The following is a 26,658-nucleotide window of genomic DNA, read 5'->3' as shown; positions in this document are numbered from 1 at the left end:
GGCTGGAATAGCTCAGTGGGTTAGAGCGTGTGGCTGTTAACCACAAGGTCAAAGGTTCAAGCTCTCTTTCTAGCGTTTTTACCTTTTTCTTCATTTTAATCCCCTTACAAAGGATACAAGAAGCAAGTCAAGACGACCAAAACCTCTCACAGTTGCAGTTGAACTAGAGCTCTTCCCTTTTGAATTTGATTTGATGGATATGAAAAGTGAAGTAAAAAAAACCTCGCAGTCACAGCATCTGATAATCGAAGAATGGAATGGCTCTTCTTCAACAAAGCTCTTTAAAACTGCTATAATCTCTGCTTCCCCCTCTCTCTTCATTCATAGGTCTGTAGTCTTGCACTTTGAATTGTGTTTTCATTTCTTATTTTATTTTCCTTCATTAATCTATGTTGTACGCAGATCCGGTAGCCGTTTCAATCATATCTGGAGACGACTTCTGCAAGCCTTTGTACCTGAGGCAAGCTTTGTCAATTTTCATCCAATTTTTTTTTTTTAACCAATTATGCATTGACCATGGTCAAGATTTAGATTTATTTCCAAACTAGATCGTTGGCCTGTAATTACACTAAATCTTAGAGGATGATAAATGCCTATTATTTTGTTGAACCAAACATATATATGTTTGTTCTATTAAACTGCAGGGATTCCCCGGCAGTGTGACTCCGGATTATTTGCCATTTCAAATATGGGATTCTTTGCAGGTAAATTTTACAGGTATTTGCAAGATATACCTTTAATAAAAGACTATGTGCATTGGTTTTTCAAAATTTTTTGTTTTGTTTTTGTTTTTTTTCATAGGGTCTCTCTACATACATTAGGACCATGCTTTCTACACAGGTAAGACCAAGTCACTTGATAGTTATCTCCTTTTTTCTTTTTTTTTTAAATATATCATACAACATGTTTTGATAACTCCTCTGTTGTGGTGCTGAAATTGTGTGATAGGCTCTCTTGAGTGCCATTGGTGTTGGTGAGAAGTCGGCAACTGTTCTTGGTGCAACATTTCAGGTAAAGTTCTTAATGCAACATAAATGTTTGTTATTGAAAGCATATTTTACTATGTACTAAAAGATGCAGTTCATTTCAATTTCCAAATTTAATAGCGGCTTGGAATTGTATGATATATAAACATTATCTTTTGCGTATTGAAATTGTTGCAGTGGTTTTTGAGGGACCTAACTGGAATGCTTGGAGGTGTCCTGTTCACATGTTATCAGGTGTAATGTACTATAATTATATGATTGCCTTTTGACTTATATCTGCTACATATCTGGGAATCTCCGGATGGTAGCAGATATAGATATAGAAATTTTTGTTTAAACCATGTCATGTTGTGTGACTTGTGTCTCGTTCTTACTTTTGTGAGAGTGGCGTAATTTGCATTCGCTTCCTTTTGAACAACCATTTTTGAACTTACCACAAGATTGTGACACCACATAATCTTTTTAGGGCTCAAATCTGGATAGCAATGCTAAAATGTGGCGTCTGGTTGCAGATCTTTTGAATGATCTTGGTATGTTGTTTTATATATATATATATATATCCAAGATTGTATTTCAAGATATTGGTTCTAGAAAATTGTTTTCATTCTCTCTCTCACTCACTGACACAGAGCACAAGCATGTGGGTGTTAACTCAAACCAATTCTGGCAGAAGCACATTCATGAGCCTTGACTCAGTTCTTTTTGTTAGAATCAGGTTTTTTCTATTTGATATAAAAAATGGGGCATTTCCAACTGCCATGGGAATTTCAGCATGTTGACCACATGGCCAAAATAACTCTCTACGATATTCCTTTTGACTAGTTTTAAGGCTCTTTACATGAATTTTATCTCTATCTTGAATCAATGTCTGTCAAATTTTGAGGAAAATGATGCATTTGGCTATTCACTTCTGAATAGAACTGTTAATTCTATAAGATTTAAAATGCCATAACTTCCCATGGGCTTTAACTCAGATATTGAAAAGTCTATCATGGTTGGTGTAAAGTTTAGGCTGAAATGCTGCTAAGCAGAAAAAAGGGATGTATTTATGATAAATTGAATGGTATGAAAAAATTGCTTCTGAGACACTGAAGCTTTAGTCTTCATGCCAATATCATAATAGAACTCAATCTTAACATTCTGTTTTAACTTTGCCATTTCACTTAGTCTGTGGTTCATTTGCATTCATTTGTCACACAATTGATTATGCTTTTGTTGTATTTTGACATCATTGAATATATTAATTGACAAGATAGTATGTTATATTGATTGCAGGGATGTTGATGGACCTTCTTTCCCCTTTGTTTCCTTCAGTTTTTGTGTTTGTTGTTTGCTTGGGGAGCTTATCAAGATCATTTAGTAAGTTTGTTTCTCCTAATGTAGAAGTTGAAAATTACTATGAGTAGCTGACATCTCTGGTAAATTTATTAAAATTTGTTGACCAAGCAATTATCTGGTATGAGGTATTACATCTCTCTTGGTATATGTAGGTTGGGAATACAATTCATTAATTTATTGTTGTTTCATTACTTTATATGCATTTGTGACACTATTGAAACTTTCAATTGAGTAGGTGTTATGAACCATAGTAATATTCGGTTTTTTTTTTTTCTGCATGTTTGTTATATATATTATTTATGTATTAACTCCCTTGTTAAATAAAAATATTCTAATGGCCTTGATCTGGCTTTCTCAATTCAATCTCTTTCTCTTTCATTTCCAATTAGCTGGTGTTGCAAGTGGAGCTACTAGAGCTGCTTTGACACAGCATTTCGCCCTCCAAAATAATGCTGCTGATATATCTGCCAAGGTACCAATGCAGCCATTCTCATGTCTAAATGAGAACCACCAATTCATGTACCATTCCCCATTTACTTGTTCTTAAATACTGATAGGAAGGGAGTCAAGAGACAATGGCCACAATGATTGGCATGGCATTTGGAATGCTTCTTGCACGTATAACAATAGGGAATGCATTAGCTATTTGGTTTTGCTTTCTTTCGCTCACTATGTTCCATATGTATGGTAAGTTCTGCTCCTATGGCTGGAATAGAAACTGTACGTAATTAAACCTGGTATGTAATTTTTCAAGGAGCCAAAATGATAATTGAAGGCTTAAGTCAATGCCACTTTTATTTCTTGAGATGACTTAGAGCTGTAATTATGACTTTCACCATCTTCAAGGACAGATTATTTGTATTCATACTGGAAAGAAAACTTAAATTCATTACTTTATTTGAAACAAACAGTGGGGCTTACTGACATTGATCTAACTTTCCCCAATATCTGTTCTCCTGTGTGCAGCAAACTACAAGGCTGTACGTTGCCTTGCATTGACTTCATTAAACTTAGAAAGGATGTCAATTCTTCTTCAGCATTTCATGGAGACTGACCAAGGTGATAGGACTTGTTATTTTAGTTATTCACTTCACATAAGGGCCAAAATAATGTTTATTTTCCATTGCTTTAGTTTATCTTTTTCTGATGCTAATGCCTAAACCTGAATGTTTGCCAGTACTTTCTCCGGATCAGGTCTCTACCATGGAGCATGTTTTGCCCATATGGATCACTTCATGTTCAAAGAATTCTAAGTTACTGCACAAGCAGGTAGACTTAGGTTTAAGGGTTTCCTCCCTTGATCGTCAAGAAATGTGAGTTCTTTTACTCCATTTGATTCATAAGCTTAGTTGAGGTACTTCAAATAAATGGTTCCTCTGCATCTAGTCATGCATTTTATAATGAACAGTAGTGTTTAGTGATCCTTCTTCAACGTCTACTTTGGATCCACCTGAATAAGAACCAAGAATGGGTTAGTTTTTTATGCATCCACAACACAGCTCCACACTGGAACTGAACTCTTTAATTACATGTAAAATTGACGTGTCAATGATATTATCTGACAGGATGGAGCTGCTGCATTCTGCTGGATCTTTTTACACAAAAGGTTGAGCTCCTCATAGTTCCTTCAACTATTGAATATTTTCTAGAAAACTATTAAATTTTCAACCAATTTTTGTGTTTTTTTAGCGAAATACATGTTATTGGAGAGGAAGGGAATCATTGTTGTCATTGTACATAAAGATTCAACTGCTGCAGAAGTATTGTATTCATACATTCACGCACTAGTTATGGCAAACCTTAAGAAGGGAACCAATACTATCCATTCAGAGAGTCAGTCATGGATGGATAAGCATTATGAAGGTTTTATTGAGAAGGTATATCCTTATATCTTCAGCAATATCAAAGTCTGTCGTTTACAGTCTCATGTTCCAATTGTATGGTTTATATTCCCACTATGATAGCTATGAATACTATTAAAGATTTAATCACTACCATTCGTCGGCTAAATTCTTGCATATTCAGAGCTTCCTAGAGTCATCGAATTACATTTATATAGGAATGGTGAATGATGAATTATCACTGCATGCAGTGTAATTAAATGTTATCAATTTATCTATCTCTAGAAAAGCATAATCTGTATAGCAGAACCTCCTGATCTTATCATTAAGGTGGGCCTTGCAGCAGATGCCAATTTTTCGTTATCACTGTGGTAAATGTTTATCCCAAATGCTGGAAGTATGACAACTTTTTCTTGAATGCATAGTGATCAATGGTGTAATTCAGTTTCATTTCAAAGGCACCATTTTGTTTGTAACAGTCCTTTTTTCAGTCTCACAGACTTATCCGATACTTGCAATTGTTTTGCAGCTGAAATCATCAGGTTGGAAAACTGAACGTCTACTTTCTCATTCTATCATTTGGAGGGCAAACTGGAAGTATGCACCAGCAGATAAAAAGATAGACTAGGTAATTACTAGTCTGTCTCATCAAAATGGTGGGAAGAACAGAAATTTACATATGTTTCATTAGGGAGTGAACTGCATTGCTTCTGTCACTTAGCCAATCCTTCCAATCTTGATGAGAGCAATTTCAGCAGAGACCTATTTAAGGGATAAGAGGGTTATCTTCCATGCAATCTATAAATTAAAATCTCTTACTCTCATCCAAATGGTTGGTCTAAAGTCAAGGTTTGGATGTTTTTACTTACCTAGTCTGTCTCATCAAAATGGTGGGAAGAACAGAAATTTACATATGTTTCATTAGGGAGTGAACTGCATTGCTTCTGTCACTGAGCCAATCCTTCCAATCTTGATGAGAGCAATTTCAGCAGAGACCTATTTAAGGGATAAGAGGGTTATCTTCCGTGCAAACTATAAATTAAAATCTCTTACTCTCATCCAAATAGTTGGTCTAAAGTCAAGGTTTGGATGTTTTTATTTTCCAAGCGACTGAGTATTGTGCCTTATTAATCTTGCTTTATTTTAAATTATGGATAACAATACTTCAATGTACTAAATTATCATTTTTTTCGAATGAAATAACTAAAATTATTAATATTTCTATTCAAATAATCAAATTTATATTATGTCATATAAAAAACGAGTTTAACCTCTAATGTGTTAAAAATTAATTATGTGAAATTGTTTGTTTTAATTTATAAATGTTATTAGTAATTGTTGGTTGATGTAGACAATTTTTGTTGAACGAATTTTGTTTTTTTTTTATTGAATGGGTTAAATTTTAAAATTTTCTTATTAAAAAAACTGAATTTATATTTTGTCATACAAAAATAAGTATAATCTCTGTAAATGCAATGTCTTCACTACAATTTTTTTTTATCACGTATCTTATTTGTTTAAAATTATTTTAATAAAAATGATATTTATTAAAGTTAAACCTTATTTTTCTTTAATTTTTAAAGAGTATTTGGTTCATTTAAATTATTTTTATTAGAAAGATAAATTATTGAAAAATAAGAAAATTACTCTTTTACATACTTGCTGAGCCCAAATGATTAGGAAATTTCTTACTTACAATTTAAAAAATAAGATAGATTTTGCTAGCTGTTTGTGGCTTTTATAATAATAATAATGACAGATAGTCTTCAATGAGAATGACAAAAAGACTTCAATAAGAAGCGCAGCTGGCGTAGTGGTATCATAGTACCCTCCCACGGTACTGACCAGGATTCGATTCCCTGGATGCGCAACTTTTTCCTGTACTTTTGTAGGATCAGAAAGAATTCAACAATCAACATTACCAATTACAATGTGGAAATCTATAAAGACTTTTGTAGAGCAGCTCCACATGTTTGCAGCTGCAGTAATTACTGAATCATAATTACCTTCTTTATGGTCTACAGAAACTCCAGACTACTTTGCAGCTTCATGCTCCTTTCCGGTGCCCTGATGATGCCATGAGAACCCCAACTGCAGCTATAAACATGAACAACATACCAAATAACAATATATATGTTCTTTGTGATGACTTCCGGTACTCCCCAAACAGGACTACGCCCCAGAATGTACTCACAAGCGGAAGAGCCTGACATCAAAAACCAGAAATTGATCAGCATAGGTACTGCAGAGTTGGAAATATACAACATGCATACTTGTGAATGTAGCAACATATAATGCTGTGTCAGTAGGTCTCTTGCAGGCATTAAAACTCACCTGAACGGCATCCGCTGCTGCATATCCGGCAGCTTGACCACCCATAAATTGGAGACCATTTCCAAACCCACACAGGAGGCCAGCCAAAAAGGCCCAGCCTCTGCCATTCCAGTCATTCAAATAAGCCTTGAATGATGATCTGGGTAGGTCCATTACAGGGCGGTAAAGAAAGATGATGTTTAAAATGATGGCTATTATGAAACAAGATATAGAGAACCAGAAAAACGCTGTGTAGACAACCAACTTAACAACCCCTTTCTTCAACGTGTGCCACTGATCATTTGTTGCCAAATTGAATGCTGGTGAGAAAAGAGAGAAGCAAAAACCAGCAAAGAAGTTTATGGCCAATCCAATCAAAGTGCTCTTCCCAAACACCTGAAAAGAGAGTGAAATGTGAGAAGTGATATAAAATGTGTCTAATGGAGTTAAGAACAAATATGATGCAGTGGAATTACAAACTTTGATCGCTCGTTTATTCTCAAGTTCTACAAGGAAGTGCGCTGTCCCGGCTTTTGCCTTCCCAACTATACCATTCCCACGCTCTGGATCCTCTGTTCCTGTCCATACAAAATAAGGCTGGAGCTGCAATCCAATACACAAAAACAACTAAAAAGTTATGACATTCCATTGAAGAGAATGTATTACCCTTCTCTGACAATGTTCCTGTGGCTGCGGAGGTATATGTTGCCCTGATTAACCAAGAAGAACAGAGGATGAGTGTTAAACAAGTTGGACAGAAGATCCAGTGGCTAACTAGAGCTAAATAAACGCCTCAACTATAAAATGCATACTCTATACATAAACATCATATGTTCAATTGTATATAGGCAGGAGCCAGAGGCATACTCAGTCTCAGATCCATCAACACTCGGCAAATTTCTAAGTTTTGCTTTATTATCAGCAGCATTTGATGAGTGTACAGCTGACCCAAGACAAACTGCAATAAAAAAGCAAGCGACACCTGGGAAAAGAATCTCAGCTTTATTGATTTTGTCATCTAAGAAGTAATTCAAGGTTGTGCCTGTCAAAGTCGAAACAAAGTCAATAATTGAAGAGCAATCAGTACGTTTAAAAAATTCCGGAAACAAACTTTTTTGATAAAGAAATGCAAACTCAGACCTATAACGACTGTAATGCTTGAAGTGATCACTTCTGTTACAGATAATCCAACAAAAGCCCAAGCATACTGTGTGGCTAAATTTCCAAGGCTGAGAACCACCCCACCAGCCATTGCAAACAAAACAGAAGGCCAGTTATCCTGCATCAATTAAGTAATTAACCCAGAGTATTCAAAACCAATTAATGCTGTTGCAGATGAGATACAGGGCTGGTTATGTTATATCAACAACTTAAACAATAAAATAGCACACAGTAAACAGGACAGATAAAACTTGATGGGATCATGATATTTGACCATTCAAAATATTAACATGTTATAGAGCACTGGATATTAAAAATTCCTTTCTTACAAATTTTCAATCTTCCCATTCATTCCCCAAGCTCCTTCTTCCCCTAATTCTTTCCATCTATTGTACCAAGGAATAATCTATAACAATTGACAAATCTAAATCAGTTAATTGTTCCCCAGTAGTAACTCCACAGAAGAAATTTATCAGTTGCAAAATGTGTTGAAACTTGAAGTAGTTAAAAAAAAGGTGGGATGTTCTACCAAGGAACCTCTGAATTGTTAAACAGAAAAAAGTAATTCATTTTTAGCTATAGGCATATGAAAAAAAATTGGGATAGTGAAAGTTTTGAGTAAAGAAGTACAGAGAGCAAAGATTAATTGCCTTATATAAGAACTACAAACTAGATTAACCTTGTTGTTCCCTAAAGAACCTATTGTCCTTCGAATAGATGTTTATCAAAAAATTTTGCATGCTAAACACCAGCATCTATTTCAGAGGAAACTAACCTTCAGTTCAGAAAGTTGAGAAAAAAAATTTGGTCTTTCACTGCCAATCTCACCAAATGTCAAAGCTATAAGAACAGCAGCCAATAGATTTGTCATCGTATAATCAAGGTAAGTATGCTGAGGAAGGCGGCCGCGTCTTTCTAAGAGAGTCATAACAGCAGGCCATGTACCCAGGAAGAACAGGGAAAAAAGCATGCATACTATAGCACCTCCTTTGCTTTCTACCAGATACATTTTCAACCCACTTAAGATACTCTTCTCACTTGGTAAAGCAATCAGTGAAGGAATGCCCCAACGATCCTGCAAAAAAGTACCATATTTGAGATAAACAATCTATTAGACCTTCAATTAGGCCAAATTTAGCATCTTCACTAGATAGCTAAACCACTTCTGAAATAGAACAAGTTATAACCAACTGGGTATCAAATCAGGGTAATACATAAGAAGAACAAGAAAGAGAGACGTGCAGAATATTCGAAGTCACCATAGTTTAAAAAATCCGGCAAGGGAAAAATCCCAGAAAAAAAAAATAATAAAGATACAGGAAAACATAAAGAATCTGCTAGGAAACCACCAAGGCAAACTAAGCATCTCCTAGCAAAAAGGCATTTTTACAGTATCGAACAAAATGAAAATCCTCGTAACATCATAAGATCTAAAAAGTCACCACACATGAAAGAACAACAAATACCCACCATATCTCCAAAAAAAAGAAAGAAACCAAAACTTTGACTGTCTAAGAACTCAAAGCCATAAAGAAAATATATATCACAATGAAAAATGACAAAAACCGATACTGGATTCCACTCTCTTGCATTTAAGAAAAATTATTTTTCAAAAGAAAATAATAACAGGAGGGAAACATAGATCACCGAACAGTCAAAAGAAAGGCTATGAAACCAAATGCTGAGGAGAGAAGAGACCCCAATACGCCAAACGTCGCAATCACAATCTCGGATTACTTGCCAGCAGAAAACTTGGAATGATGAAAAAAGTTCCAAGAAAATCTGTTTATTCTGTCTCAACTGTCATGTGCAAAACATTAAAGAGAGCTATGTTAGAACATGGAACTGTAAACTCAAGGCTTGAGAGAAAAAGATAACAAACTGTAAGTGATTCCAGCAATGGTTAGAAATTCCATAAGGTACAGGATCTCCTTACCTGTAGGAATCTCAAAGTGGGATTCCCCAGAAAGGCGTTGAATTTATATTATACGCTTTTATGCTTTTGCTGTAGCTGTAGCCAGTAAGGACCGCTGTTGTTTGTTTACTAACTTGTGGGGCATTCTACTTTGCAAAACAACAAAAACAAAAAAAAAAAAAGTCCTTGTGGGACATTGTAACGTGGGAATTTGAGGTGTGGTAAGTCAGAAGTTGGAAAAATCAGCCAAAGTTTGAATGGAAAGTTTTGTCGTATCTAAATTTGCACGTATTTCTTTGGCCAAAAATTTCCCACGCAAGTTTAGGTGAGTTCCCAGTCACACCTATCAAGTTTGAAAATTTTCAAATCTCACCCATAATATAATTTGTCATTAAAACCCCCTATTAGAAATAAAGATAAAATTGTTATTTTATTAATAATATTAAAAAATATATAAAATTTATTATATTTTGCTTCTAATTTTTAAAAACTAAGAATTTCACCTCTACCTAAAGTTTTATAACTTTAAAAAGTCATATTTTTCCCCTAAATTTTTTTTTCACCTCTCCTACCACCATTTTCGACATTAATAACCGTCCCTTTTCACCCTAAACTGCTGGTTAAAACAAGTAAACAAATCTGAAACAAATCTTTTTATCAGACAATAAGATTTGGATGAAGAGATTTTAAATCTTTTCATCAACGAAAAGATCTAAAATCTTTTAGTTAGAGACGAAGAGATCTAGAATCTCTTCATCCCAAATCTCTTCATCAAGGAAAAGATCATGAAGAGATTTAAAATCTCTTCGTTGACGAAGAGATTCAGGTCTCTTCAAGCTTTGTCGTTATCTTTTTTAAATCATTGGAGAAAGTGGTCTAAGAAAAAGAAAAAATTATAAGGTTTTGAGAAAAAAATGTAATTTTTTAAAATTAAAAAACTTTTAGAAGGGATTAAATATTAGTTTTTAAAATTTAAGAGAGAAAAATTTAATAAATTTTATATTTTTTAATATAATTAGTGAAATAATGGTTTTATTCTTTTTTTAAATAAAAATTTGTAATTTAATTGATTAATAAATAAGATTATAGATTTTTTAAATTTTGTAAGTGTAATTTATAATTTTGTAATTTTATCCCTTCTTCGGCCTATTTCTTTTTTGGGTTTTTACGTCTTTTGCCTTGCTGGGTTAGTAGGCAGGGCTGTCTGTCTGCATCAATGTAACTTGAGAAATTGAAGTCAATATCAGATAAACATTTGCTGACACAGAACAGAATCCCAAATGCGGCACTCAAAGATTTGCAAAGATTAGGTGGACGTGGTATTTCATGGAACTGGGATACTTGGCATATGTTTTTCAGCAAAGGACCATGCCCCACCCAAGTTGTAGAGCACTCTCAAAAACACATGTAATATTTGAAAAACTTAAATATTTATTTATAAATTAATTTTTATTAAAAAAATTTATTTGAGATAAAGTTAAAATAGTTATTTTATCATTAAATTTTAAAAATTTATATCATTTTTTCTTTGATTTAGAAAACTCTTAAATTTCTTCTATAATTAAATTTTAAAAAATTCACTTTCCCCTTCCTCTCATTTCTAGGGTTTCATCTCCAATGGTCATTAACCGATCTTTTTCGACGAAAGATGAAGGACATCTATTGATTTTCTCTCAGGATCATCCACTCTTTTTCTCTTACGAAGTATGACAATGTTAAGATAATTGTCCAGACAATATTTCATCGTCATCTAGATCTAGATGATCCGGATGGTTCATTCGACGTTATCATCTTTTATTGGAGAAGATAAAATCCTATAAATAAGAGAGTAAGAGAAAATGATTTTTTTTAAATTTAATCATGAGAGAAAATTGTAAGTTTTTTAAATTAAAAAAATAATATAAAATTTTAAAATTTAATGATAAAATAATAATTTTACCTTTATATTTAATAAAAATTAGTTTATAAATAAATAAAATAGTTTTTGAAATATCATAATATGTTTTGAAAATAAACTAAAATTTGGGTAGAACATAGTTATTCGGCCATAATTTTTTATATGGTAAAAGATGGAATTAGTCAATAATGAGTAGGTACATATGGAGGAATCCTCAACGCATGGTTATAAAATTAAATATGCATTAATTTAAAGGCCAATAATTTTATTATTTTAGAAAAATTGTATTGAATTATTTAAAGAAAGAAACAGCGTGAGGCAAGCGAGAAGAATATCCACCCGTAAATGAAAAGAGAGAGAAGGAACACTTGGAAAGGAGGCGTTTGATTGATGGGAATTAAATATTATATTATTTATAAATAAAAAAAATTTAATAAATTTTTATTATTAATAGTGATATTATTTGATTATTATCATATTAAATATTAAAATATTATAATTATATCATTATTTATTAATTTTTTAAAAATAAAAATATTTTTATTTTCAATTAATATAATAAATAACATGAAAAATATTTTAAAATAATCATACTCAAAGATATTTAAGTAAAATAATATATTAGTATTTTTTTATTATCTTTCATTAAATACAATAATTATTTATATTTATCTAATTTTATCAAATATAATAATAATTTATACCAAATACTCTTCAAATTAATCTATTTTCAAAGGAATTGTCTTATTTTAATAATATAATATTTTTTAAATCAAATGACTTAAAAATTTTAATAAATATATATTTTGTGTTTATTTAAATTGATATATAGTAATAATTATTGTGTGAGCTATTATTATTATTACTATTATTATATTAAATTAAAATTATTAAGTAATTATAATATTATAATAAAAGAAAAAAATTTCTAATAATAATAAATAGATTAGCTTAACAGAGTAAGCTTTTATTCCCACCGAATGAATGCTAGTTCCTCATATTAAAGATTTAGATTAGAGCCACATGGGTTATCACTTCTAACCGTTCTTCTCTTTTCAAGGGCTTCAAAATTCAGGGCAAAGCTTTTCAGAATTCAAGAACAGTGAAAACATATTATCTAATTAAATACTTAAAATTAGACATACATTGTATTAGCCAATTATTTTGAGTCTTTTTAAAATTTTAAAATTTAAGAAAATGGTTTAATAAAATCTAAAAATTCGTTGGATTTTCAAGTTGAAATATTAAAATAATAATATTTTATTTTTTAAGTCGAGGCAGATGTTGACTCTAACGGGTTGCTTCATTACCAATAGCCAACGACTTTAATTTTTTTTTTTTTAATTAGGGATAAGAACAATTTCCCACCTAAGTTTTATTGAAATGATAAATATAAATTCATACTAGATAAAAAAATTTAAATACTCACCCAAATTTTAATCTATGAAGATACACTTATATATTTTTTGTTAGGGTCAAGGGATAAATTTGTTATTTTATTAATAATATTAAAATAATTAAACTTATATCTCATTTTCTTTTTTTAGTTTAAAAAACTATTATTTTTTTCCTTAAATTAAGTTTTAAAAAATTCAATTTTTCCCCTATCCATTCTAGATGACAATTGTCGTCCTCACTGAACGATGCTTCATCATCTAGCGTTGTCCAATAAAAGATGATAGGTGTCGTCCAGATTTAGATGACATTCGTCGTTTAACTTCCAATCACATCAGTTCTTGATGGTCAGAGAGAGGAGTGAAAAAAAATTAGGAATTTAAAGAGAAAAAAAGTTATTTTTCAAAATTCAAGTATGAGAGTTAACTATTAATTTTTAAATCTGAAAAGAAAAATGAGATAAAATTATATATTTTTAATATTATTATTAAATAACGATTTTACCCTTATATTTAAAGGCAGTTTAAAAATAGATAAGTGTTTAAATTTTTTATCTATCATAAATATACTTTTTAGATTAAGTCAAAACTTAGATGAAAAATAGTCTTTTGCCCTTTTAATTATATCATTTAAATTTTTAGACATGTCTCATTATGGTATTTGATAAAATTTTTCAATAATAATAAAATTATATATACTTAAATATTAATTTAGATATTAATAATGATGTATTATTATATAATTAAATAATTTTAAATTAATTATTAAAACGATTAAGGAAGAACTTTTTTTGATATTGTGGCCACTGGTTCATAATCTCATCCTGAGACCTTAGTAGGCCATTCTCTTCGTCAAGAGAGATCAAGCAGCACAGAAGCCTTTGACTTCGACCTTAGGGCTTTTTCCAAGGGAAGACAGATGGTAACACACCATCGTTGGTAGTAACCAACCCCTAAGACAATCAATCCTCTGTAATATAGAAAGACTGCTATCAATTTGGATGCATTTGAAATTGATATCAGTGCTGCAAAACCTATGCTAATGAAAGATGGGAATAAAAACAAGCATATATATCATGACTGATAGACACCTGTAACTGTAATTGCATGGTTTTTGCAGTAAACAGTTGGAATTCATTCAACGGATTGGCAACCCCTGCAACTGGTGGCCAAGAAAAACAGTGATTGCCCCTACCAAAGGCAAAATGTAGATTGGGAAACAAATCAATCCGTTCTTCTTGTTTTGTGGCAGTTTCCTCACCAACTTATATTATAATATACACTAATTAGAATTTAAGCGGCTGCTCTGATCTCCCTAGATATATTTTTGGAGACCTCTTGAAGGAAGCTTCCTAGCAGTCTCTGATCAAAAATCATACTGGGTACCTGCAAAACAAAGACAAAACTGGGATCACGTGCTTTCTCTCACTTGAAAACAAAAGAAGGCATGGGCGTGAGAGTTAACAAACCTTGTCGCCAAAGAAAATTTTTGTATTATCAGCTATGGCCTCAATAAATTTAAGCTCAAGATATTGGGGAGTAAGCATTAACTCGTTTGCTTCAGCTTCTTTCATTAAGCTGCAAAAGTGACAGAAGAATACCATTAAATATTTACAATATCTTATTTTCATATATTAATACTCTAAACAGAGAAAATGAAAAAGCTTTATATTACCGGTAGAAATCAGCATCTGACAAGCTCTTTTGACGAGCCAAGTACATTTGGTTTTCAATTTCTTCCTGCCTCCTGGCACTTTCCCTCTCCATCAACTTCTGCTCCATGAGGATCTTGCTAACATTGGAATTCTTTTCTGCTTCACTTATGGCCATCTTCTTGTCTGTCTCAGCCTCTTTCTCCGCCACTTTCTGTCTCTCAATTGCAATTAACACCTACCCCAGTAACATGCAAAACACAAGATAATATTATTGGTAACATGCAAGATTGCATGCAACACACAAGAAAACCACCAACCGCATTGTTCTATCATGTTATATCATGAAAACATGTATGACACATCACTCATGCATGAATGCTTGTGGTAGACATGTTTGATGGAGGATACCAGGTTTAGCAATAACCTTAAATGATGGAATTATAATTTCTTTTTCTGTTTACTTTTGATGCCACAACCATAAATATTTGATAAAAGCAAAGTAAATTACTAAAAAATACGAAGATTTTCAACCACACGAACCTCATTCCAAAAGTAACAACAGTAAAGGCCCTTGTCTTTAAACATGCATAATTGACTAAACTCTTAAAAACATTGTTTACGACACAAATGTCAAAAAAAGGTAAAACAAAAATACTAACTTACCAAAAAAAAAAAAAAAAGCCTATTAGATTTAGCAAATTCACCTTAGTCCGTTCCTCTTCCATCTGTTCAAAATTCTGTCTAATACTATCTGGAATAGTAGGCTTTGTGACACGCACACTGATAATTTCAATGCCTGGAGCATATTGTGTGCAGTCAACCTGAAGAGCATCTTTCATCTTTTCATCAATCTGAATAAGTCAGATAGATCTTTGTCAATATGCAGTAAAATTTTGACTAAAAAAAAGGAGAAACTCACAAACAAACAAATTGATCACTGTATGTATCAAAGTATCCATGCATATACCAGAGCAAGCTCGTGAAGATTTAAAGCCTGAGCCAAAAACTCTTTAAAAGGGCATTCTTTAATTTAATATAAATACCTTTTTTTCAATTTATATTCTTTGAAGATTTTTTATAAGAAAAAAATCATATCCAAGTTCATAATACAGTTTATCTTGAAAAGTACATTGAAATAGACAAACAATAGCTGCAACGAATATGCACACTAAAAGGTATATTGCAGATTCAAACAACAATGTGAAATTAACTAAAGTAGAAAGCAATGAAATACAGAAATTTATTGCAATTATAGCACTCCTTAGAAAATTCAAAGAAATATAACTTTAATTACAGCAAAAGACAATAACTTCTACTATGAGAGAGACAAGTTTAGGTAGACACCATACTTGACGTTCAATGAGAGAGAAGCTTAGGGAGACACCAAAAATGAATGAGGATAAAGTAGGCTGATCTTAGTAGGGCAGAAAATATTTCTGTAGAATAGTGAAATGAATATGTAACTCATATAATGATATATTGCCTCAAAGCTACAATGTATTTTTTCATGCCTGATCAAACACATCAATATAGACTTGTTGAAGAGAATGAGAGCTGCAGAACTGATTGATCTCATGATGAATCTTGTCATATATCCAAGTCTTGTCATATTGCACACCATAGTCATGCAGTGTCTCATACACATATTCCTTACGAAGCCGATTAACAACCTGCAAAAGAACATTCAAATAACAGAGAAAATTGAAGTTAGACTATTCGTTAATATAAGCATGGTGAAGTAGAACATCATGATTACATTGACTATCAAAAAGACTTACTTCTATCTTCTCAAAGTTGATCATGACACCACCTTTGGTCCCACAAGGAATGTCAGTCACCTTCATTTTCAGACAGAAGAAGGGATCAAGCACATGCAGAAATCCAGAATTTCATAACTTGAAAACAATATATACCTGATCAGTCTGAAGGGTTACTTGAACAGGCTCATACTGGGTTATCAAAGGCAACTTCAGATGGAAACCTGAAATTCCAGAAACAGTAGGTGTGGGCAGTGAATAAGCTTTATGTATTCAACTATATCTGTGCAAATCACAAAGGAAAGGAATATCATAGCAGACCTGGACCAGTAATTGTATCTAGAAGAGCACCCCCTCTCCAGTATACCCCAACATGGCCTTCTGGGACTTGGTGCAAAATGGATAAACTACTATTGATATTTGAAGCTGATGGAATCAATATCTAGAAATTTATTTATGGAAATGTAATAAATTTATAGGCATAAGCTATTCCGACTAGAAAAAATATCAGATACTTCAATAAAATCAACCTAGCATATCATAAACAAATGATAAAGGATTAAAGGTGACAGCCAATAACAAAGAACACCTCAACAATTGTTTTATGAAAGCTAAGACATAACAAATTATACAAGAAACCCTAACGATGAAGCTGAGCACGTGACGATTCACAAAGTATTGGTGGGGTAACCATTTTCTGAAGACATTAGTGCATAGTGAGGGCTTCACACCATTGTAAACCAACAAAATCTCTTCATTTCAGTTTAAGCAAATAACATTTTTCTACTGTGGAACACAATACCAGTTGTTTCCAATATAAGTTTCTCGATTCTCAATCAAACTCTTCCTCTAAACACTGCCCAGAAAATGGAAAAAAAATTGAGGGTATAGAATTACAGCTTAGCTTGACCATAAAATTATACAAAAGTTAGTCCAGTAAAAGCCTCATGGTGTGATAATTTAACAAGATAACACAAAATCAACTCATAGTATAAGTTAAAATTGACTAAACAATCGAAATGGCGTAAAGCAAGGATAAATGAAGACACGCAGTACGGATTGTAGAGAAGAAGAGAATGTATACCATGGCAAATATACCGATGAAAGCGAGGAACACTGAGAGAATGGCTGAGGAATCGCCAGCCGGTGGCACCTGAGCTCCCGCTCTCTCCTGCTGTTGATCCATGGCTATTTTTAATTTCCCTCAATTGACTGACCAATTCGTTTGCTCATTCATTCTTTGTCTAATAGAGAGGTGCATACAGACTGGGCCGGAGGACTCATTCCTACCCAAAGTTTATTCTTTTGTGAATTGTTTATCCATTAATTATAAAACTTTAAATTCTCATTAATTCATTAATTTTAATTAATATTATTATTTATTAAAAATAATATTACCATTTTAAAATTTTATTTAAAAAATAATTTAGTTTAATTTTTTACTTTAATTTTAAAAATTAATAATTTTTTTATTTAAAAATTAATAATTTTTTTATTTAATTTAAAAAAATTAATTTTTCATTCTCATCATTTTAAAATTTTTATATTTTAAAATTAATAATCACTTTTTCAAAGTTCAAAATATTATATTTATAACCTTAAAAATTCATTCATTCTCTTTTACAATTTGATGCCTTTCAATATTTTATCAGTTCCATAATCCATAAATTTTCTCTCTCTTTAGTGGTTTTCTAAAAATTCAACCACTTTTCGGGTGTGTTTGGTTAAAGATTTTTAATATTACTTTGATAATCTATCTTTTATTCTCTTGTTTGGTTTGTCAGTAATAAAAGATTACAGTAATCTTCTATTACCAATACTGACGTGACAGGTAATATAAGTGGTAATCTGATTACCACCTTCACCTTAGGTATTTAAAGATTACTGGGGTAATCTTGAGTTTATTATAGAAAAATTATTATTTATTAATTTTTTGAGATAAAAATAAATTTATTTTTAATTAATATGACAAATAATATAAAAAATGTTTAAAAATAATTATATTTAAGGGCATTTAAGTAAAATATTTTACTAGTAATCTTTTATTACCTTTAACCAAACACAATAATTATTTATATCTATCAAATTTTATCAAACATAGTAATTATTTATACGCAGTAATCTTCTAAGTAATCTATCTTCAAGGTAATCTTTCTATTTTAATAATCAAATATTACTCAAACCAAAAGCCCTCTTTCAGTATTATTGGTGTACCTAAGATGAATGGATTTAGATCATACAATCAGTTCACACTATTGTAGCCCATATATCGATATAATATTCCGTAATATCATATTATATTGGCTCATATCTAAACTATTTTATATACATCTATACTTACAAAATTAACATAACAATCATATATATATATATATATATATATATATATATATATATATATATATAAAAGTCCAATAATGTCTTTTTCACGGTAAATTCAGCTTCGATAGCGATGGATGTTCCGAGAACTTGTGTATGAGAAAATAGATGTTAGGAGACGTTTAGTTTGGGTAATATTTTATTATCAAAATAAAAAGATTATCTTGAAGATATATTACTTAGAAAATTATTAGGTATAAATGATTATTATATTTGATAAAATTTGGTAGATATAAATAATTATTGTATTTGATTAAAGATAATAAAAGATTACTAATAAATTATTTTACTTAAATGTCATTGAATATAATTATTTTTAAAATTTTTTATATTATTTATCATATTAATTAAAATAAATTTATTTTTAGCTCAAAAAATTAATAAATAATAATATAATTATAATAAAATCAAGATTATTTTGATAATCTTTAAATACTTAAAGTGAAAGTGGTAATCAGATTACCACCTATATTATCTATCACGTCACCATTAGTAATAAAAGATTATTGTAATATTTTATTACTAATAAATTAAATAAAAAAATAAAAAATAGATTACCAAACTAATCTTAAAAACCTGTAACCAAACTTCCCTTGCGGTAACTCTTAATGATAGAAGAATCCCAAATGCGGCACTGGAGATGGAGGGAAAACAATACAAAAATATACAAATTAAAAACATTTAAATCACGCGCGTCTGGATCGCGTAACGCAGACATAGTAAATCACGAACAGCATAGCCACGCTATCTACTTCCAGGTCCTGCGGCACCACACACACAAAACAGAACGAATCCGTTAAATCGCAAAGAGAGCTGCGGTGGTGCTATCGCCACCGGCCGGTGCAAAGATGCTCGCCCTCACAGCCAGCGCCGCACCAGGGGCATTCAAATGCGGAAAATTTACGCGGTTCAAAGTTATGGCGGAGAAGTTTCCTTCGTTTCTACCAAGAGAAGTTGAAAACATTAAAGACCCCTTCGCTCGTAAGCTGGCGACAAGAATCGAGAGACTTACCGTTCAAGTGATTCTCGCTTCTATCAATTATTTGCTTCCGCTTGTTATTTTCTGTTTTTAAGATCTTATTTTTATCACGCAATACAAGTTATATACTTATATTGAATCAAAATATGTGTAATGCACTCCAATTGTGAACTCTTGGGACTGTCGCGGAAGTTAAACATGGTCTGTTTATAATTTTAGTTTAGATGATTGTTGACTTAGAAAATTGATGAATATATTACATGACATCGATTTAATCATAAGAAGTCTGTTTCTTTCCTCTGCATGTGATTTTTATGGAGTTTTGTGCTATAGGCTTATTTATATCAGTTCATATTGCTCTTATCATTGGACTAAATCCTTGTATTGATAGATTATTGTTGAATTCTCAAGGGACAAGTGCATTGTATGATCAAGCCTTTGATTTGTTTACACTTAACACAAGATTTGTGGTCCCATTCTTATTTCACCGATCAGGCGATTTAATTTTGCTTTCCCAGGCTTTAGAATTTGGTCAGAACCTTATTTCTAAAGCTGAGTCACTAGCCTGGTTCAGTATGGGTTATTATAATAATAAATTGGATCACAAAGTTGAACTTTTTATCTTGGATGTGCCAAAGATAAATAATATGAGAAGAATCTGCCTAATAAGTATGAGGTATTGACAAAATGCCGATTTTGGCATGTGATATTTTTCAACTAAGGAGATTTCTAGTGAAGCTTACTAGTTTAAATGCATGACACTAATTGACTGCTGATTCCAAGTAATGTGAGTTCATTCAATATTATTCATCTAAAAAGTTTATATGTGAAATTCTATTGACATAAAGAACAGTTATTTCTTGTCAAGATTGGGAAGCTCTACATTGCATTCAGTACATTTTGACGTCATAAGCTGCAGTTCCAATTTTAATCTACTTAGTTGCACATATGCAAGCTGTATGTTTGTCCCTTTCACTCTGAGTGTGTGGACAATGTAGGTAAGCTTTTCAGAGAGTAGTATCTTGAGTAGTCTTGTGAAGCCACTGGTACAAAGCACAACAAACCCAGTGGTTCTCCTTCATGGCTTTGACAGGTTCCACATACACAAAAGATACCATTGTCTATAGAAAAATTTTTACATACTGTCTGTAGAATTTCATTACATCTTATATCCAGTTCTTGTTTAGAATGGAGATATACCTTCCCATTACTCGAGGAGGCTGGTTTGGAGACTTGGGCTGTTGATATTCTTGGGTGGGGTTTCTCTGATTTAGGTTAGTCTTATATTTCATATCTCTGAAAATTTAAATGAGCCGGTAATTTGAAATTTTCTGTTTGTCCTTGTTGTTTTAGTTATAAAATATTTCTTTCTTTTCATTCTTGTGCTTTTTAGGAAGACTTCCATCATGTGATGTGACCTCCAAGCGCGAGCATTTCTATCAGGTAAGTTTTGTTGTCTCGAGGTCATCTTTTGGATTTTGTATGGAAGAGATTCCTTATCTTGGGCTATTAAATGTTAGAAGAATTTAGTATGACACAAAGCAGAATTATGACTCTTGGTGACTCTAGCAGATGTTTATGTGTTAATCATTAATGTATTGTTTTTGTTGATTGTTCATGTGGTATTGATATTGTTCACCATTGTTATCAAACACCACTTTGAGCATCAATCACGAAATTGTAGGATAATAAACTTACCTCGTCTTTAGTTAGCAAACCTATTTTATTTTCATAATGCTGAGACCAAAAATGTGTATGTTGGAAATCATGTAGCTTTGGGAGTCTTACATCAGAAGGCCCATGATACTGGTCGGTCCAAGTCTTGGTGCTGCTGTTGCAATTGACTTTGCTGTCAACCATCCAGAAGCTGTAAGTATTTTATGAATTGAGCTAAAGATTATGCATTATATATGTTCAATATTGGAGAAGTTAGTAGTTATATTTTGACTGAAGTCGCTAAAATTACTGCATTTTTTTCCTTATCTTTTTCAGGTGGAAAATTTGGTTTTGATTGATGCAAGTGTATATGCTGAAGGAACTGGAAACCTTGCAAAGTTACCAAGAGCAGTAGCCTATGCTGGGGTGATTCTTCTACTCGATGCATAGATACCAAGAGTCAAAATCTTTTAATATAGATTCTTATTTGTGTGTTGTGTGGGTATAATTTTTACAGCAATCTTTTATTATAAAATGCCAAATTTGTTGATCTTTAAAATATTTTTGACTTTGTCTAAAACTTTTGGGAGGTGTATAGTTTAGAGAAATTATCACCTTGTTATTATTTGAAACTGCTGCATCTTCAGCTGGCTTAAAAATCTTACATGCATCGTGAGATGCAGGTTCGTCTAACAGATTGTTTAAGGGATTTAACCCAAATAAACATAATCTTTCGATATATTTCTTATGAGAAAGAGCTGGAGGAAGCTATCTTATCTTTCCCTTTCACTTTTTCTTCTATTTTTGAGTTCTTCAGCTTCTTCTCTTCTTTATGAGATATATCATACTAGACTTTTGTGTTTTATGTGAAGACAATTGTGCTTAACAAGCATTACTTTATTTTGCTGCTGTTTGGAATTCAATGTAGCATATCTTGGTAACCTTCTGAGGTTAGATAATGTTGATGGATCTAATATTAAAATCAAGTACACTTGAAATTGTCTGTCATTTTGCAAAAATCGTTTCTTCTTTTAAAGGAAACATAATAATTATTTTTCTATCAAAAAGAGTATACAAATGGTATTATGAACCAGTGGTCCATGAAAGATGATTTACAAGTTAGTGGGACTAGTTTTTCCATGCTACAGTTTCTAGACTTGATACAGCCCCAATATTTTCGAACACGTTATTGCTGTAACCATTATTGCTTTTTGCGAGCCAGGTACTTTTGTTGAAGAGCATTCCTCTACGCTTGTATGTGAACTTTTTGGCTTTCAATGGTATATCATTCGATACCAACAAAGATTGGACAAATGTAAGTGTTTCTGTCATTATTGCTAATAATGCTATTGTGGCATTGGCTTTGTTATGGTCCAGAATGTTTAAGGATGCTGTAGGGGTGAAATTGATTCTAACGCCAACTTTATTTTTGTAACCCTACCCAGGTGGGCCGTTTGCATTGTCTATATCCTTGGTGGGAAGATGCCACTGTAAATTTTATGATTAGTGGTGGTTATAGTGTCCGTACTCAGATAGACCAGGTTTGTCCAGATTGCTTTTCCATTTAAGAGAATAAGTTGTAGCTATTCTCCAAAATGATTATTCCTTAGTATCATGCTCGAAGAAAACTGCTTTAAATTTTTTTCTGAAGTTTCTTAATCAGCTGCCTCTATGTTGTGGTCTTGCTTTTCTTTTTTCAGGGAGTCCAAATTTCTAAATAAATACCCTGAGATATCATCTCTCTCCCTCATGCTACTTAAAATATGTTGCACAGGTGAAGCAGAAGACACTTATCATATGGGGTGAGGAGGACCAGATCATTAGCAACAAGCTTGGAGTTGTAAGCATTAAAACTGATAGCTTTTACTTTGTGGGCATAAAGTCCACTTTACAAAAAAGTGATTTCTATCATAGTAACAGTTTTGGAGGAACATGATTTTGGTTGATAAGAACTACTTAAATTATCCTTTTTCCTTGAGCTAGAACTTTCTACTTTTATGACCATCACTTGGTAAAGCTGGATGCTTAAAATTGTTAACTTGTGTGCCCTTTGTAATAATATAATGCAGAGATTGCACTGTGAATTGCCGAATGCAATTATAAGCCAAATACCAGACTGCGGTCACCTTCCTCATGTGGAAAAGCCAAGTTCCGTTGCAAAGTTGATACTGGAATTCATTAAACAAAAATAGCAACATAAAGAGTTCAATGCGTTCCTCAGCATTGAAGGTCTAATTACTTATCTCTCCAATTTTACTTAGATTGCTCATTGTATGGATAAAATAGTGGTAATTTAAAGTCACTGCTTGCTGTAAAATGGGTGAATTTTTGGATCTTGTAAATTTGTGCTTCAGTGTCCCACTTGCATTCCGCTATACAGTTAAAGGCGATGTCAGCCATTCATTCAAATCCTTGCACATTTAAAGTGAAATGTACTTGTCAAAAGAATCCTTGTCACAGTCTGAAATGTTCTAGGTCCACTATATAAGCATACAATTGTCATCCTGATCCCACATGAATGTTTTACCTCGCTTCTATTCAGTTTCATTTGCTTGATCAAACAAATGCTTCAATTGTTGGAGCGATGAATGCTTCTGAGTTCCTTCATCTGTTTCTCAACCTGTTTCTTTGATGAATAACTTAGTTCTGCCATGGTATCTTTCGATTGGGTTTGCCAATTTAATATGTTGCCTTTGATTGAGTTTCAACATCATGAATCTGTTTGTGATAGTATGTTAAATTATGGAATGCTAAAGTGTCTTTTACTGTTACTGATATGCAATAGAATTTTAGCAATTTAAAAAAACAAGTGGTATCGAATTAATTAAATTGCCTTGATTACAAGTTTTACTAAGTGCATGCCACCCCATTTGCTTTGATTAATAGTTTAGTGATTTTAATAGAATGGCTGGTAGGTGGTTCACAAGTCATAATCAGCCCATAAGTTCTATACATTTTTGTAACGAATAATTCATTCAACTTCTGCAGTTTGTCAAAGCTCAATTATTCTCCCGTGAATTTCTGTCAAAAATTGGTCCATCAAATGAATAAATGGTTATGGTTCTCGCTCAGCATTTAAACAAATTGCTCAAATTAGATAGATAGAAGAAACCCAAAAGTAAATCAGAACTTGGACAAATAGGCTGGGATTCCATTAAACAAAAATAGACAAAAAAAAAATAAAAAATACAGCCTCTCCCTAGATATACAGAAGGAAAAATCTAAAACGAAGAGATCAGGTTCTAGTTCTACCGCTAATAGCAGTCATATACATCACCCAAGAGGAATCAAATACCCCAATTTTTCACATAGGTAAAAAAAGAATCCTGTTGGGGTTTTGCCTCTAGACCATTGTGAAATTACATGCTTGTCCCCCCATCCATTCGTGGCGAAATCTAGTACCCACATCAAACCCCAGTTCACTTCCTCTTAGCTTCACTGTACTAGATTCAACCCCACAGTTGCTAGTGATGAAACCACAGCCATCGAGAAAAACCAGTGAGTGGTTTTAGAAAGCCGAGACCCGGCACTAGAGTCGGTGATGCCGCCGGTGCCGCTTCCTGTCGGGCCGAGAGTCCCTGTGGTGCCACCAAACACATTTGGACTGCCTGTTGTAGGTGAAGGTGTGGTTGATGTTGTTGGTGTTGTGGTTGGTGTGGTGCCAGTCCCTGTGCTGCTTCGTAAAAAGTGAGCCAAACCCACCAACAGAATCAGTATACAAACCCCAAAATAAATTAAAACAGCAAGATGAAAAAGAAAATATCAGATGTCAAGTGAAGATAGAAATCTGGGAATCAAAATCTATGGTGGGAAAGGACAAAGGGCTAACGAAATATCAACATCATTACAGGTCACAGCTGTCAACATGACGCTAGCCACTGAATTAAGAGGACAAGGAAATTGATGCAGATATTAGATCTATAAACATTTGTTATTTTTATCTGAAATTATTGATTTCGCTTATGGGAGCAAAACCCATTTCGCAGTTCAAATTTGTTGTGTGAATCACACATAATTAGAAAAATACAAACTTGAAATGGTAAAGTGGTTATGTACCTAACAAAAAAGAAAACCCTTAAGCAAAAACTCAATCATAAGAGTTGGGAATCAGATTCTTGACACTGAAACCCTATCAGTAGAGATTAATCCTTCCAAAGGGTAGAAAAAAAAAGTAATATTTGAGATGGGAAGAAGAAAGAATACAATACAAAGAACAAATTCACAGAAATGAAATTAAAATTACAGAAACAAGTAAAAAGCTGAGAGCAAACCTGGCAGTTGAAGGGTAAACACAGTTGGATGCAACATCTGGGAATTATTAAGAGGATGAATAAGAAGAGTGAGTAGAGAATAGATGGTAAAAGAAATAAATAGAGGGTTTTGAAAAAGGGACTTACTGGAAGGAGGGTTGGCATTAGTTGAGGCAGCGCCTGCAAAATCACAGCTGCCATTAACTTGACTCTTCCTCTGGAAGTAGCTATTAACAGCATAGTTGCAGTGATCTTTTACAGTGTTGGGATTGTAACAAGCACCATTTTGGATGATCGGTGTGCAATCAGCTCCAGATCCACAAGCATAATCTATAGCCTTCTGAAGAGTTGAATCAGCTACCCCATCTTTACATAAACAATAAAGGGCACCTGAAACAAAAGCAAAAACAGCCTCAGTAAAGTAGGATTTTTGTCTGAATAATTATTATATAACATCAAAAGAAAAGAAAGAAAAGCACAAGAGAAAGCGGGAAACACAGAGAAACCTCTTAGCAAATTTCCTGAGTTAAGATTATCAAACAAAGGTGGTAAGAATAAAAAAGGAAAAAGAAAAATCAAGTAGCTCACTTGAATGGCCAGCCATGGCCAAGAAAAGCACTAAATACACTACAGCAGCCATGATTAATGCAAGATTGTGGGGGGGGGGGGGGGGGGGGGGGGGGGGGGGGGGAATGGGAAATCAAAACACTCTTTAAGAGAGTTTGTTGAGGTTGAGATGAAAGCTGGTAGAGTATGTGAGACAGAGAGAGAGAAAGAGTGATGCGATGAGATGGAGATTTCTAGAGAGGTATAAGAATTGGACGGTGGGTGGTGAAGGTGGGTGTCTGTATCTGTTGTTGGCGCTTATTAGTAATTATTTATTAGTACAAACAGAAACAGATCATTATAATTAATATTTTTTTGGGGAATATTATTTTTTAATGTTGTTTACAAAAGGGTAAAGGAGAGAGAATTCTCGGAAGTAGAGCAAGAGTGAAAAGCTTTGTCATTTATTTGACAGATTGTGCATGTATGTGTGTGTGTTGATGAGTATTTTCTGTTCTTTGTTTCAAACGGTCATAAACTCATGTGGAGGATCAAAAGTTGAGCCAGGTTGGGTTAAGTTTAAGCCTGGTT

The 26,658-nt window shown here is 32.8% G+C and overlaps 5 protein-coding genes and 1 non-coding gene across 15 annotated transcripts; 3 read left to right on the top strand and 3 right to left on the bottom strand.

Moving 5' to 3' along the window:
- The first annotated feature begins 1 nt into the window (after position 1).
- On the top strand, positions 2-75 carry TRNAN-GUU. The gene has a single exon. It is a non-coding gene; the product is annotated as a tRNA-Asn (tRNA).
- LOC123214787 (protein root UVB sensitive 3) lies at positions 36-5,389 on the top strand. Of its 3 annotated transcripts, none has more exons than XR_006501895.1 (15): positions 36-327; positions 403-460; positions 645-704; positions 802-840; positions 949-1,011; positions 1,164-1,220; positions 1,453-1,516; positions 2,262-2,345; positions 2,714-2,796; positions 2,882-3,011; positions 3,291-3,383; positions 3,502-3,637; positions 3,733-3,930; positions 4,014-4,201; positions 4,695-4,783. XR_006501895.1 is itself a non-coding variant. In XM_044634773.1 (15 exons), exons 1-15 carry the CDS (start codon positions 194-196, stop codon positions 4,791-4,793), a joined length of 1,329 nt encoding a protein of 442 aa, XP_044490708.1. In that variant the 5' UTR covers positions 51-193; the 3' UTR covers positions 4,794-5,389. The 3 variants fall into 3 exon arrangements, 1 of the variants encoding a protein (XP_044490708.1); XR_006501896.1 differs by lacking the exon at positions 4,695-4,783 and having other exon boundaries at positions 3,733-3,795; positions 3,890-3,930; positions 4,014-4,114; XM_044634773.1 differs by having other exon boundaries at positions 51-327; positions 3,890-3,930; positions 4,695-5,389.
- A 403-nt stretch (positions 5,390-5,792) lies between these two features.
- On the bottom strand, positions 5,793-9,697 carry LOC123214789 (ureide permease 1-like). 7 transcript variants are annotated; one of them, XM_044634778.1, is made up of 10 exons: positions 9,576-9,697; positions 9,287-9,439; positions 8,415-8,714; positions 7,619-7,757; positions 7,346-7,520; positions 7,145-7,188; positions 6,959-7,056; positions 6,500-6,874; positions 6,172-6,371; positions 5,793-6,043 (listed from the first exon to the last, which is right to left on the bottom strand). In XM_044634778.1, exons 3-9 carry the CDS (start codon positions 8,646-8,648, stop codon positions 6,213-6,215), a joined length of 1,224 nt encoding a protein of 407 aa, XP_044490713.1. In that variant the 5' UTR covers positions 8,649-8,714; positions 9,287-9,439; positions 9,576-9,697; the 3' UTR covers positions 5,793-6,043; positions 6,172-6,212. The 7 variants fall into 7 exon arrangements, with proteins under 7 accessions (XP_044490713.1, XP_044490712.1, XP_044490714.1 ...); XM_044634777.1 differs by lacking the exon at positions 9,576-9,697 and having other exon boundaries at positions 9,287-9,569; XM_044634779.1 differs by lacking the exon at positions 9,576-9,697 and having other exon boundaries at positions 9,292-9,569.
- A 4,198-nt stretch (positions 9,698-13,895) lies between these two features.
- Positions 13,896-17,524, bottom strand: LOC123212980 (erlin-1-like). Its single transcript, XM_044632261.1, has 9 exons — positions 17,342-17,524; positions 16,579-16,699; positions 16,414-16,481; positions 16,279-16,338; positions 16,012-16,170; positions 15,205-15,351; positions 14,521-14,735; positions 14,315-14,423; positions 13,896-14,231 (listed from the first exon to the last, which is right to left on the bottom strand). The coding sequence occupies exons 1-9, from the start codon at positions 17,441-17,443 to the stop codon at positions 14,139-14,141; spliced, it is 1,074 nt and encodes a 357-aa protein (XP_044488196.1). The 5' UTR covers positions 17,444-17,524; the 3' UTR covers positions 13,896-14,138.
- Positions 17,525-19,262: 1,738 nt separating this feature from the next.
- Positions 19,263-23,784, top strand: LOC123212953 (uncharacterized hydrolase YugF). Of its 2 annotated transcripts, XM_044632211.1 has the most exons (10): positions 19,265-19,655; positions 20,614-20,708; positions 20,792-20,889; positions 21,009-21,058; positions 21,389-21,484; positions 21,608-21,697; positions 22,494-22,586; positions 22,717-22,812; positions 23,046-23,111; positions 23,341-23,784. In XM_044632211.1, the coding sequence occupies exons 1-10, from the start codon at positions 19,485-19,487 to the stop codon at positions 23,461-23,463; spliced, it is 978 nt and encodes a 325-aa protein (XP_044488146.1). In that variant the 5' UTR covers positions 19,265-19,484; the 3' UTR covers positions 23,464-23,784. The 2 variants fall into 2 exon arrangements, with proteins under 2 accessions (XP_044488147.1, XP_044488146.1); XM_044632212.1 differs by lacking the exon at positions 23,341-23,784 and having other exon boundaries at positions 19,263-19,655; positions 22,972-23,106.
- A 617-nt stretch (positions 23,785-24,401) lies between these two features.
- LOC123212884 (PLASMODESMATA CALLOSE-BINDING PROTEIN 3-like) lies at positions 24,402-26,186 on the bottom strand. Its single transcript, XM_044632111.1, has 4 exons — positions 26,110-26,186; positions 25,669-25,911; positions 25,543-25,579; positions 24,402-24,944 (listed from the first exon to the last, which is right to left on the bottom strand). Exons 1-4 carry the CDS (start codon positions 26,159-26,161, stop codon positions 24,707-24,709), a joined length of 570 nt encoding a protein of 189 aa, XP_044488046.1. The 5' UTR covers positions 26,162-26,186; the 3' UTR covers positions 24,402-24,706.
- Positions 26,187-26,658: the final 472 nt, after the last annotated feature.

The sequence above is a fragment of the Mangifera indica genome, chromosome 4, assembly GCF_011075055.1.
Source record: "Mangifera indica cultivar Alphonso chromosome 4, CATAS_Mindica_2.1, whole genome shotgun sequence".
Taxonomy (NCBI): domain Eukaryota; kingdom Viridiplantae; phylum Streptophyta; class Magnoliopsida; order Sapindales; family Anacardiaceae; genus Mangifera; species Mangifera indica.
The sequence above is the reverse complement of the archived record's forward strand: the minus strand, read 5'-3'. Positions and strand labels throughout refer to the sequence as shown.